General features: G+C 38.6%; 1 protein-coding gene across 2 annotated transcripts in view; it reads right to left on the bottom strand.

Annotated features, from left to right (window-relative positions):
• The window catches only part of CNOT10 (CCR4-NOT transcription complex subunit 10), a 55,311-nt gene that overhangs the window by 3,391 nt on the left and 39,210 nt on the right, over positions 1–12,710 (bottom strand). For both annotated transcript variants that reach the window (XM_065051619.1, XM_065051618.1), the window contains 5 exons: positions 10,640–10,761; positions 9,811–9,987; positions 7,138–7,218; positions 2,068–2,181; positions 155–285 (listed from right to left, as the gene is read on the bottom strand). In XM_065051619.1, coding sequence (XP_064907691.1) covers positions 155–285; positions 2,068–2,181; positions 7,138–7,218; positions 9,811–9,987; positions 10,640–10,761 — 625 coding nt within the window. The remainder of the gene's footprint in view (positions 1–154; positions 286–2,067; positions 2,182–7,137; positions 7,219–9,810; positions 9,988–10,639; positions 10,762–12,710) is intronic.

The following is a 12,710-nucleotide window of genomic DNA, read 5'->3' as shown; positions in this document are numbered from 1 at the left end:
AAACCACAACAATAAACACACAAACAAAAAAACCCAAGCAACCTACAGTCTTAAAACAAGGTGTCTTAACCATCATTATGTTTGTATATAGAAATTTATAGCAGGAAGACAGCTGAAAGCATAACCAGTTCTAATGAAGTATGGATTCATTAACCTTGATCCTGCTCATTTGAAGAGATCCCGAGGGAAACATCAGTGACGTTCTCGGGGTTCAAGTGAGTGATGGCATCAGATATTCTGTCTAGAGAGATGAGAGCTTCTGCTGCATACAAATGCCCAAGAAACCTGCAACAGCAAAGGGGTAGGTACAAATGTCAGTGTACCAACCCCCTCAATTTGTTATGCAAGACAAACTGAATGCAGTTTTTAACACAAGCACATGAAAACTGTTACTTGAAACACTTGCATGGATGCTAGCTTGCTTATGAAGTGTTGTCATAATACTCAGTTCTGCCATGAATGCTTTTAGGCACTGATGTTGTGAAAAAAATCTACACCTGTAATGACAATCAATTCATGCACAGGAATTGCCATTCCAGAAAGACAGTACCTTGGTATGGTTTTATCTCTGAGAATTAAAAAAGAAATACTTAAAAAACTACCCTGGGATCTGGATACATGTATAATTTGAGGCGTTAAGTGACTTGACATTCAATAAAAGTCAAACTAATTCTGTGAGATAGCTGCATGTCTAAGGACAGCAGCTATACAGGCCTGTCCGTGGGGCACAAACACCTTTCCAACTGCAGGTTTTGCAAAAGAATTAAGCAAGCTTTCCTTTTCAACTTTGGAAAAGAAGGAATCCTGTCAAATCGAGAGTGTAGTTAGTTTGCAAATATTTAACCTGAAGCAAAAGTTGAATGAAAACTTCACACTTGTTCTAAGCAGCTGTATACAGTACACTCCAAACTGACCGTGTAGTTGGTTGTAATGAATTACAAAACATCAGGTAAAATATTAGCCAATCATCCAAAGTAACTGCTGCAATTTAGATCTGATACAGCAAACATAACTTTCTACATGCAATTTATTTCACTTTAGAAAACAGGAACAGTACAATGCTCCCAATCCATACAAAATCCTAGTTTCCTGAGACAAGATACATAGTACTCTGCCTTTGCAAAAAACTGTCACCTGCATTACATGATGGTAACACCGCCTGCACAAAACTGTGTTACCTTGCAAACTCCTCCAAAATCTTGCTTATACAATGACTGTGCAAAAAGATGAGCTTCTGCAGTAGCTCGAAGCATGTGAGCCAAAGAATTTAACTGGCACTGACCACTTTAGAGTATGCTGCCAGCATATACAAATAAGTACAAATGAGCTTGCTTTCTACAATACCTTACCAGTTCTGAAAAAGATCATTTTTACCATAAAAACCTCTGCTATTTTTTATCTTCTGTATGACATAGGAATTAGATGTACAAACAAGGTCAAAAGGATGGGGCTAAAGCTGCTTTTATTTTTTTATTGAGAACTGCAGAAACAGAATAAGCTTTGAGTATCTCTCCAAAAAAATACAGTACCAAATAAAGAACTGAAGAAGAGAAACTCAAAACCAGAACCTATATAAGCAACAGTAGCGGGTGGAGAGACAATTTGGCACCCCCAAGAGCGGTTCCCTACTGACTGAGCACACTTTCCCTGCCAAGGCTGTAGTTCCACAAGCTTTCAGCAGCACGCTGGCTTGGGCTGACATTGTCCACCCCCAGCTGCTCATTCATGGCCCTCCTGCTGTGCCAACAAGAGCATGGGCAGCCCCACAGCACATCAGAACAGAGAACGGATGGTCCTGCATGGGACCCATAGCTGGAGATTAACAAACAGCACCAAAAGCAGCGATAGAGTCCAAATTACATGGAATTTGTACACAAACGAGGGGACTCACGTTCCTGTGGGTCAATGAACACTTAGTCAGGGCTTCAACAAGAACAGAAGCAGGCCAAGCAACTCTTTGGATCAGATACAGAATTGGCAAGCAGCTACAGACATTGGAAGCTTCAACTCAGAACTTACCAGCAAAAAGCAGGGCTGAGAAAGAAGAAATGACCAAATCAGACTTACTTAAGAGACCCTGACAGCTTTGGTTGCTGAAGAAGTTTATCTGCGTGATTCAATGCCATAAGGTTATCACCCAAAGCCAGAGCCACGTAGGCACTGCACGCAAGTATTGAGCACCTGGAGGGAAAAAAAGAAAGAAAAAAGGGATGGGGGGGAAAGCCAATATGTTAAATGGAGAGTTCTGTGATTCCAAATGCAGCTGTTCAATTTATTTCTTGTTAAGTGCTGAAGAAATACATCATAAACTTTCAATAATGTATTTGCATCAAACGATGAAGTAAAGGAGCTAGTGTTTCATTGTCTATGGCCTCAACTGCATTCTCTGAATTAGGAGATAAATACATTGTGTTCTACCAGTAAAAACCAACGACCACTGTGCTGTGTTCAGTAAGATTTTGCAATTTTGACCATAAATAACAGATTTAAAAAGATGGACCTCCCCACATGTCATACTTCTCATAGAAAGACTCCATTTCTCACCCTCTTTTTATTCTTTTTGTCGTGCACTCTCGTTTGTACTTCCCTGCACTCCCCTTTTGCTGCAGCAAGGGGTAGCAGATTTGTAGATTTCTATGATATACAATCTACAAACACATAGTAGCAATCAATTAAGTTGTAACACATTTCACTCTTATGTTGTACAACGTTTGCACACAGGAGGACAAAACACACTGCAGAGTTTTGGAATTTCCAGTTCTGTGTTCCAGTGAGAGTTGTAATCCACTGCCAAGACTCTGACTGACATGTGGCATTTTGTTGCTGTCACAGACTTTATCTTTCCAAAACCACAAAAATCACTGACAGTTCCGTAATGAAATCTGAACTACTTGTATTTTCCATCTTCAAACAATAACCCCACATCAGGATACCATCATTAGACCAAGCTTCACACTTCCCAGTAACTTCCCCCCTCCTCCCCAAATGCAGCCCTTGGGGCTATTTTCCACTGCGTAAGACATTGTCCAGCACAGGCTGCCTTGCCCTCTGGGCACAAGCCTCTGCCCACGACCCCTTGCTGTGAGCACGGACCCTGTCCTTCTCCGGGAAGGTCCTCTTAGCGGGGTCTCATGTTGGCGCGATGGGAGGAGAGCCTTCCACTCTGCCGCTGGTAAGTGGGCTATTACCACGCCAACCTTCTGGCAACTGTCAAGCCCACTTTTGGTCCAGCAGTAAGTCATGTAATTCATGGCAGGACCTGGGGTGCCTTTATTCCCCTTTCCCAGGAGGCATGCTCCTTAATTATGCGCAAGGAGGATAAGAAACGTCTCCAGTGTTTCTGTCCCTACCCCCCACTTCCTCTCCCCCATGCCCAGATGTCACATCAAATCTGAGCACATACAAAAGCTTGAGAGAAGGAGAGGAAAGCTTCTCCAGCTCAAATCCCAAACCTAAAATATTTCTGAAAGGTTGCGACTGCGGAGGGGGAGGGAATGGGGAAAAAAAGAAGAAAATCTCTGTAATGACAGCCTGCTTCTAACTCGCCTCTTTTCATCTCTGCCTAAGGAAGCACGGCTTTTAAACCAGCAGAGAGGCGAAGCGTCACCAGCTAAATACACTTAGACACAAGTCAAGGCCTGTGGAGTTTGTTGCTACTGCCCTTTTACATCATTATTTTTACTTCTGAAAGTACAAATTCAAACACAAGATGCACTCCAAACACATAATAGGTAAGTCCAGCAAAATTGACACCTACTCCTCTGCTCTAAGGACTCGCTATTTAAGCTGTGTAAGAGCTGGTGAGATTCTTCAGCAACAGCCATCTAAAGAAAAGGAAAACATTCAGGTTTGCTTCCCTGCAGTACTGTTCTTGTGCACTTGGGTCCATTGTTAACCAGCTAAACCAAATGCTCAGGAGAGCTGACAGCTAATCGGAGCAGAAGAATTGCACCACAAGGGAAAAGACAAACTAGTTTTTCACCCCGGTCAGGATTCTGACAAAACTCCCCAGGTCGCCTTTGAGCACAGCAGACTTCCAGCATCACTGAGCCCCTGCATGCCCTAAATAAAACTGCCTTTGCACTAGGAAAAAGAAAAATGTTTTTTTTAACTGCCAGATTATGTCAAACAGCCTCTTGTGCAGGTCTGGGCAACGAGATTTGTCAGCCCACACTGACCATACATTTACAGAACCCCAACTCTACATCTGACTTGGCTTATTTCTCAGGCAAAGGGCGAGCCAGAGCAAATCCAGTTTTTCAAAACTTACCATCAAGGCACCAAACATGGCACTTCCAAACCATTTAGAGAAAATAACTGATCTAAAATAATTTAAAATAGCTAACCGAACACAACAATGGATATAAGCTCTCTACTTTTCACGTTTCGGTGCAGACAAAGCAATCCAAAATATTAAGAAATACAGAATGCAGATTGTGCTTACTCAATGGGGAACGCAGCACCAGCAAATGGGAAATTGGGGAGAACTATGCAGTGGCTGACGGTGAGGAACAAGAAACAGCTACAGGTGATAATCATTTTAAACATGCTCGCGGCATCGTGACGGAGCCAAACAGACCAATGCAATCTTTAAGTGGACAAATAAGGCAACACTGGGTAGGTGTGGAGAACAGACAAGGTATATTGGTGAGCAATGGTCGTCCCAACAGTATTACCTGTGAAATTATTAGCAATGTCAATGATGCTCCTGGAAATACTAGGATATGCACGCTTCAAAAATACGTAAGTAAATAAAATAATTCAAGCATAGCGATGGGCTGGAGAGGGCCAATGGAAGTGTCAAAAGAAAAAAAGATAAAGTTGATCACATGCCTTATAGTAAGGGCTTGCAGTTCATGTCTATTCAGGACAAAGCTGCTGATCAAACTATCCCTGTAGACGCTTTGAAGAGGAAAATAAACATTTTCACAGGAAGTTGCTCAATCTAGGGAGAAAAGGGCTACAACAAGGTCTGGTGCTGTCCATCTCAACTTCTACAATAACATCCACAAAATTTTTCAGAAGTGGCACTGTGATCTACCAGAACTCCTTTACTCTTGGTGTATGGTAACGGTGTTGGGCTCTTCTGGTGTGGTGAAACAACCACAGGCTGAGAGCAGAGCAGGGGAACAGGCTTCTCAGAGAATGAGAAAAAGCAAAGAGCAGAATTGTTTAAAAGAAACCCAGAAGAAAAATCTGGAGTTTCTACTTCCTATACATAAATTCTCAGCAACATTTCACATCCTCAGACTTCTGCTTTTTGCTTTTAAAACCTTGCAATTGAATTACTGCTTGTTATGAGAATAGTCTGTTCAACTAATTTGTGCACAGGTACCAAACAATACATAAGACAAGCCTTTTCTACATGGTATTTTTAATATTTAAGAACTATTGAGAGGCAAAGTCAGTCAGTCTTTTTAAACTCTTATTAGGATGTGCAACTCCAAAAATAATGAAAAAAAAGCAAGCATTTAAGCTCCCCATTTCCGTCCTAGAAGCAATAGAGGTTTTTCAATCCAGTGACTTAACATGGAAAAACTGAATTGAATAGACACCTGGTTCCTGAGGAGAATACTTGCCAACATTCAGTATTTTTTCTTACTTTTCTCTGACTAGACAAGAATTTTAATCTTTTCACTTAGATCCTTAGTGAGCAAGGCAAGTGGAATATATTAACATTTGAATGTAATGTATTTTGCTTTTCATGGCTATCTGCAGAAAAACTGGAAGTAGGTTTAGCAGAATTACTCTCTATGAATGTCTAGTCCTCTGGATTTAACCACCAAAGCAAGTATTTCCAAAAAAAATAAAGCAATGCTTTTCCTTTCTTTATATGATGCTCTTTACCAGAAGCAGCGTTTTTCCTGACACATTGTCAGGTGTCATCAGTAGATAACAGCTGACTGCGAAAGAAAAGACTATGTATTTTAAGAAAAACCAACATAATGTGACACCATGTAATTTTGACATGTGGCAACCACACAACAGCCAGGAGGAAAAAAAGAAAAAAGACAAAACTAAAAAACCACCACAACCAACCCACATCACTGTTTTCAGTTCAGTACCTTCTATTTCAAGTAGCAAACCCTTGTACCACTTCAGAATAAATGATCAAGGTCTCAGTAACGTCTCCTCACAGATTCCTGCTAAATTGCTTTTAAGTGAATCCAAGTAGATTTGCTACACATAGTGAAGCAAAGTAAAGGTTAAGCTGGTCATTATAAAACACAGGTTACCTGGGGTTAGGCTGGAACTGAGTGTTTGCCCAAGAGTTTAAGTGGGAAATTACTGTATGCTTTGTCCATAATGGAAGCTTAAATCATATTTCTTATTTCTAAACAGGTGGAAGCTTTACAGTGAGAGAGATCTTCAGTGGGGTGGCAGCCACCTGAAATAATTAACATTGCCAGCAAATGATAATCTTGTTGGGGAAAAGTAAAGAGGTTCCAGATAACATGATATTTATTTAGACACATAGGCTCTGTTTGGAGAGCACTCAGACTGCTAAACAAGTAGTTTAGGGACCTTTGAGAACACAAAAATATCTACAGTCAAATTTTATCTATCTTCTTCCATGGTGAGAAAGTCAAATGCCCGGACAGTTTATTTTCTTTCTATTTTATGAAAACTGTGGACTTAGTCCTGCTGAAAGGAGCACCATTCTCATTTGAAAGCAGCATAGCTGCTGTTACCTCTTCATTTTTCTTTCCATACAACAAGCATATAATGTTGTGGGGGCTGAATTCCAAACTAGCCTTATCCAGGCCTTAAAGGGAAAAGGGACCATACAGTAATTCCCACCAATCACAACGGCCATTCTCAGGTTTTTAGCTTTGCCATTTATAGGACTTGATTTTTTTGGTTTTGCCCAATATATGATACCAAACTTCTAAGAGTGGGATCGAACAGACTGATCTACCTTCTGAATTGAAATTCTGGATGCTTTCTATTTGTTTGGACTCAAAGCCCAGAAGAAAGAAAGCACGTGAATTTTATTTTATTATCCTTATATTAACAGCTACAATTCAATCTTGCAAGTGCCTAGGGAAAAAAAAAGCTAGAAATGACTCCAGAATCATAGCACAGTTTTAAGATGGGGCTCATTTAGTGACGAATATTTTATATTATTTAACTTACCTTAAATTTTCTAATTCTTGTTTCTTCAAAGGTGAAGAAGGTGGAGCTGCAATGAATTTATCCCCTTCATGACTCTTATTGCTAGAATAAGAACAGTATTAATTATTAAGAGTGACTGGAAATAATTAATTAAGAAATTCTCAGTGTAATAAGCATTGATATTTATTCAACCCATTTAAAAGGACAGCAAAAATTCTATAGCCTAAAAAACAGGGAAACTAAGAGAAGGAAGAAGGAGAACATTTGCTGGGAAGGATTTGACTGACAGACCAAACAACCCACACCATTCTTCACAACCTTAAGCTATTTTTGATGTTTAATGTAGAATGAGAACTTTAAACTGGAGAGACACCGAATTTGCTGCATTTGTAGCCTCTCTTCTTTTAGCCTGTAACAAAAGCAGTAAACTAGTTCTCTCCCTAGACATCTTGAAAACTAATTACACACATCTTCTAGAACTAACCCACAAAGTGCTACAGCTTCTTTAGACTTCCAGCTCCCCTTCTTTTTAAGTTATTGTTTCAAAATGCCTTTTTTTAAATAAAATTCCACTTTTAAAAAATTATGCTTGGCTTTTTTTGAGGAGCAGGCATTTGCTCTATTTAAAAAGTATGCAACTTTGCTCTCCAATAAGCTGAGAAAAACTCCTTCTAGAATGAGAATTGAAGGCTGACAGATGTACCCTGGCAGAGAGAGACACTAAAGTTTAGAAACAGATTAAAAAAACAACCACAAAAAAAACTGGAGTTGAAACTGAGTCTGTCCACTTAACAAGAAATTTTTAATTGATGGTGTTTCATATCTGTTCATTGCAAACAGGTACAATAACTCCAACTTAGACCTTCAAAACAGATAGCAACTACTCCAGACCTGTACTCAATACTGGTATAGTGTATATATTTCATGCCTCTGACAAAAATTAGATTAAAAAAATACCCTTAACCACTGAAAGTATTCACTGTTTTCTTGTGAATACGAGCAGAATCTGCCTCAGAGTCAGCCTGCTCAATTAGTGGGATTTGCTTCAAAACTATCCTGTTCAATTAGTGTGATTTTCTTCAAATGGCTTATATGTTTTACTTGCTCTCTCACAGAAGGTCCCATGTCAGAAGGGACAAATCCTTAGAGATTTCAGAACATGACACACAAATTCAAGAACAGCCTGCTTTGTTGCTGGACATTTTGAAATTGGCAATGACCACTGGGAGAGATGAGGGAGTCTTTTTTCTTTCAAGCTGAAGAAGCATCTGGTTTTGAAAGCAGAAGGTAGTAGAGGATCCTCCCATACAGAGCATGTTTTCCTTTTCCCACTCCTATAAAAGCAAATGAAAACCTCTCCAAAACAAAACAAAAAGAGGTCTTGTCTGAGTAAGGGCAACCTTAGTGGGTCCCATAAGCTTAAATTTTAAGTCTCACTTAAACCAGAGAAGCTTCATCTCAATAGGCTGCATACAGTTTCTTAGGGAAAGTTGGTTCACAATCTTCAACCTCAGTAAGGAGAAAAAAAAATAACAAAGAAACAAACAAAACCACAAAAAAAACCTTAAACCAAAACAAAAAAAACCACCAAAAACCCCCCAACAACAACACCACCTCACCATACAAAAACTCCAGACTTTTATAAATTATTTGGTCACTTGACAGAAAAGATTGTCATTGGAAAAAAGTGTTACAGAGAACAGCCTTCAAATACTGTTTCAAATATTGCAGCCACTGACTCCCAACCAGAATATATGGGGATGTACCTTGTGCCTACACAACACAACATATGTGCAGTAAATCCTGACAAATGGATCTTAAAATGTATCTGTACTTGGGTCTGACAAAGACACTGTGCTTTCTCACTCTCTCAGCAGTTAAAATTTTAATATTGCCACTATTTCCAGATTAGTTATTGTAACTCTTCCCTTCTCAAAATGGTCATTAATGAACATGCAGGCTACAGCCAAATTGACTCTTCAAAAGGAAGCTCAGAACACATCGGGATCAACACAAAAAATTAAAACACCTTCCTGCTATTTAACATTTGACATAAATTGTCTATAAGTTACTTTTTCTGAAGCTTTAAGAAAAAAAATATATTTTTTCTTAAACTCTTTTTTTTGTAAAATACAACTTATTAAGCAATAGCTTTATGCTGCTTTCCTCCTTCTAAAACTAGTTTCCCTTTTCTAGTCTAAAACAAACACAACAAAACATACTAGGGCTGATGAACATCAAATCTGATCATGGGGAAATGTCTACAACTGAGCTGTTAGACATTTATGTATTGAATCAAGTGCATGGCGCACATGCACACACACACAAAATCACTGTAATGTGAAACTTCACTTATAATTAGAGAAATATCAATATGCACTGCGGGAGGGTGTGGGAAAACATAACATATGCAGCACAGAAAATAAGATGGCCAGTGAAATAAAAGAATTTCCCTGTCTAATTTATTAAAGTTGTTAGAAATGGTAGGAATCAACTCAGTACTTCATTCTTAAATTTAGCATAGCAGCAATTAAAACAATGAACAATTAACCAGCTTCCTTGGATCTCCCAACAACGCTAAGAGAATTTACAAACACGTTGTATTTTCTGCTGCCCAAACAGGATAGGTAACAGCCACAGACTGTGAGCTCAGAGTTACTTTGGTCAAAAAGGTTTACATGCAATCGTGTTTACCTGCATGTTTCAGTGCTTTCACTGTTTTCTGTATTTCCCCCCAGCTGATTACTGGTTTTGGATCCATTTTCCTGCTTTGACTCCTGCTGATCTTCTGGCAGTAGCAGCAAGGCATTTCTTAGGCAAATTGCTGCAAATTCCATACTGGCTACAGGTATTGCTGAGGACTGCCCGTCACTTAAAGAGACACAGAAGTTAGGCAGTGAGTAGCAAACCTACTAAATTTAAAAAATGAAAGCAGAGCTCCAGAAAGACCTGAAAGCAAAAAAACTTTACCCTAGAAAAAGTTAAATAATGTTTTAATAGATATACATCTAATTTATCAAGACTTCTGTATCTTGCTATTTTTACATATGGAAAGTACACCACAATGCCCAAATAGAGTGGGCAGATTCAACTACATAATTTCAGTGAGTTATCTTGCTTTACTTAACTTCACCTCCTGAAGTTTTACAGAGCAATTAGATTCTTCCCATACTTTTCTAAAGTGAAGACATAAAATATATATATATATAGTTTAAGTGAGAAAAAATACGACAAATTTTGATAACTGGAAATAGGAATTTCAGAGAAATAAATTTTAAGCTTTAATGGCCTTTTTGGTTACAATGAATACACAGTTAAGCCCTCTGCTGGCCATCATAGAGGAGGCATCCAAATGATGTTTAAGTAGGGCTAATCAAACTTTGCGTGCCTCTCTCTTTGCTACATTAATAATTCCAAAAGGAACAGTTATTCCATTACAGTTTAAAAAACTCCTGACAAGCAGATACGTATCCTTAACAAAGCTATGATAACAAAATAAAGAGCAGATGGAAAACATACTTACTTATAAACAACATTCTGTATTGACTGGGATGCTAGGACTATCTTACGGTGGTAGCCTTGACCTACTATAGATTGCACAATTCCTTTTTTGCTGGGAAGACCTTTAGTCTCTTGTTCTGATGTCTAAAAGGAAAAGGAAAACAAAACAAAAAAGACTAAAATATCAAGGCTCATGAATGAAAGCCTGACAAAATAAGTGAAAGCTGGAGGACTTTAAACCCTGCTAAAACGTAAGAATGAATAGTTTATATGGGTACAGTTTTAAATCTTGGGTACCATGAAGGATTAGGCACCTTCTATTGTCTCTGTGTTGCAGAGGGATTTTACTGCACACAGTGTAACCGCAGATTAGTGCTGACAGCTTGTCCGATAGCCTACTGACCTAGTTTCTCCTCTGTTTTGAAAGCAACAGAACAATGAACCAAGTAATATTAAAAGAACTGCTAGGATATCTAAAAGAAATCATATGATCAGCCAAGTAATATTCACTGTAATCCTTGCCATCTTTTCTCCCTGCTTACACAGCTTTCAAAGCACTCTCTGAAAAAGCTGCTCTCAAATCCTTCCACGGGGAGCATGAAGCTGAACTATAACATACGTGAAGTTAAATTGTGTTTAACAGATTTTTGAGTATATAGACATTCTGGGGGTCAAATGAACTTAAAGCACCATAACTGGCAGTTCCAAGAACTCTCTCTACAGCATATTTACCGGGGCTTGTTTGTTTTACCATGAGCCATCTTACTACCTTTGTTGGTAAGTAAAGTTAGTGATGAAAAAAATCACAGCAATAAGGAGAAACTTATTCTAAATCTGTATTTTAAATAGCTATCACTATTCAGAAAAATTATTGGAACCTATTGTGAAGAACATTGATGGCATTTACTGTCACCAAAAATACACACAATGAGTTTGGATATGAAGCACATATTTTGGAAAAGATGTTGAAGAATATTTGAGAAAGGGAATCATCTTTCATCTATATTTTATAATCTAAAACACTAAAGCAGATGAAAATTAGCTTCAGTGAAATTAGTTTTCTATATGGTGTTCACAGCATGTATACATGAACCCATACTTAGATAACATGCAATACCATTGCAAATTGAGTTACAAGGTCAAATTAAACACACTATTGATTTTAGGGCCCCACTTGTCGCATTGCATATCTATCTTATAAAGACACTTCCCCTTTGCCTTTAATATTAACAGCATCCAAAGTTATTTTTTTTTCTTGTAAGATTACAAATTTAGGAAACAGCAAGCTTGTTTTGTGACCTGAACACAAGCTCCCTGGTATACGACACAACATCACAACTGTAGGAGAAGAAAACTCTGCTTCAAAGAGCCTGGTGTGAGCCACTGCTTTGGCTGGTCTGTAGTAAACCAAGTGCCCCATAAGGGTCTGTTTTTTCCTCTTCCAGACCGCTAAACACTGCCCTTTAAAGAAAATTCTAGCTTGTTTTTTGCTAATCCAGTCCCTCATACCCAGTTTTCCACTAGAGATGATCAGCTGTGTCTCCTTTACCTATGTGTGATTTGTAACCAGTGGGATAGACACAGAAAATTGCAAAATTAGAAAGCTGTTCCTCCTGCACTTGCCATGCTTCATAAAACTCAGAACTACCTGACAACACCTAGCACATACATAATGGAAGTGGAAGTCAGTGCAGTTTTGACCAAACACTCCTGAAACTTCAGCGCTGTGAAATGGGGATATAAGCAAAACTCATCTATAAAGCTATAGATCTGCAAATATATTTCTTAAAATTTTCTGAAATAGAGACACCAAAATAATGTGCACCATTGAAATTCCCAGGTGTAACTTTATAGAAGAGCAGCTCTAACAGCCACTGAAGTGCTTTTGTTTCATCTCACATCAGTTTTTGGAATAGCTGACTCAAATTTTTCTGAACTTAGAAAAGTCAACTAAACACTGCGTCTCAAGACATTGTTTCTATGGCATTTTTCCTCCACCTGTTGTAGCTTCAGATTAAACATGCAAACACACATATACACAAAAACAATTAATCCGGATTTTCCACAGAGGTGTTGCAAAATCAGGCCTTTAA

The sequence above is a fragment of the Columba livia genome, chromosome 2 (assembly GCF_036013475.1).
Source record: "Columba livia isolate bColLiv1 breed racing homer chromosome 2, bColLiv1.pat.W.v2, whole genome shotgun sequence".
NCBI classification, from domain to species: Eukaryota; Metazoa; Chordata; class Aves; order Columbiformes; family Columbidae; genus Columba; species Columba livia.
This window is presented reverse-complemented; position numbering and strand designations above follow the sequence as displayed.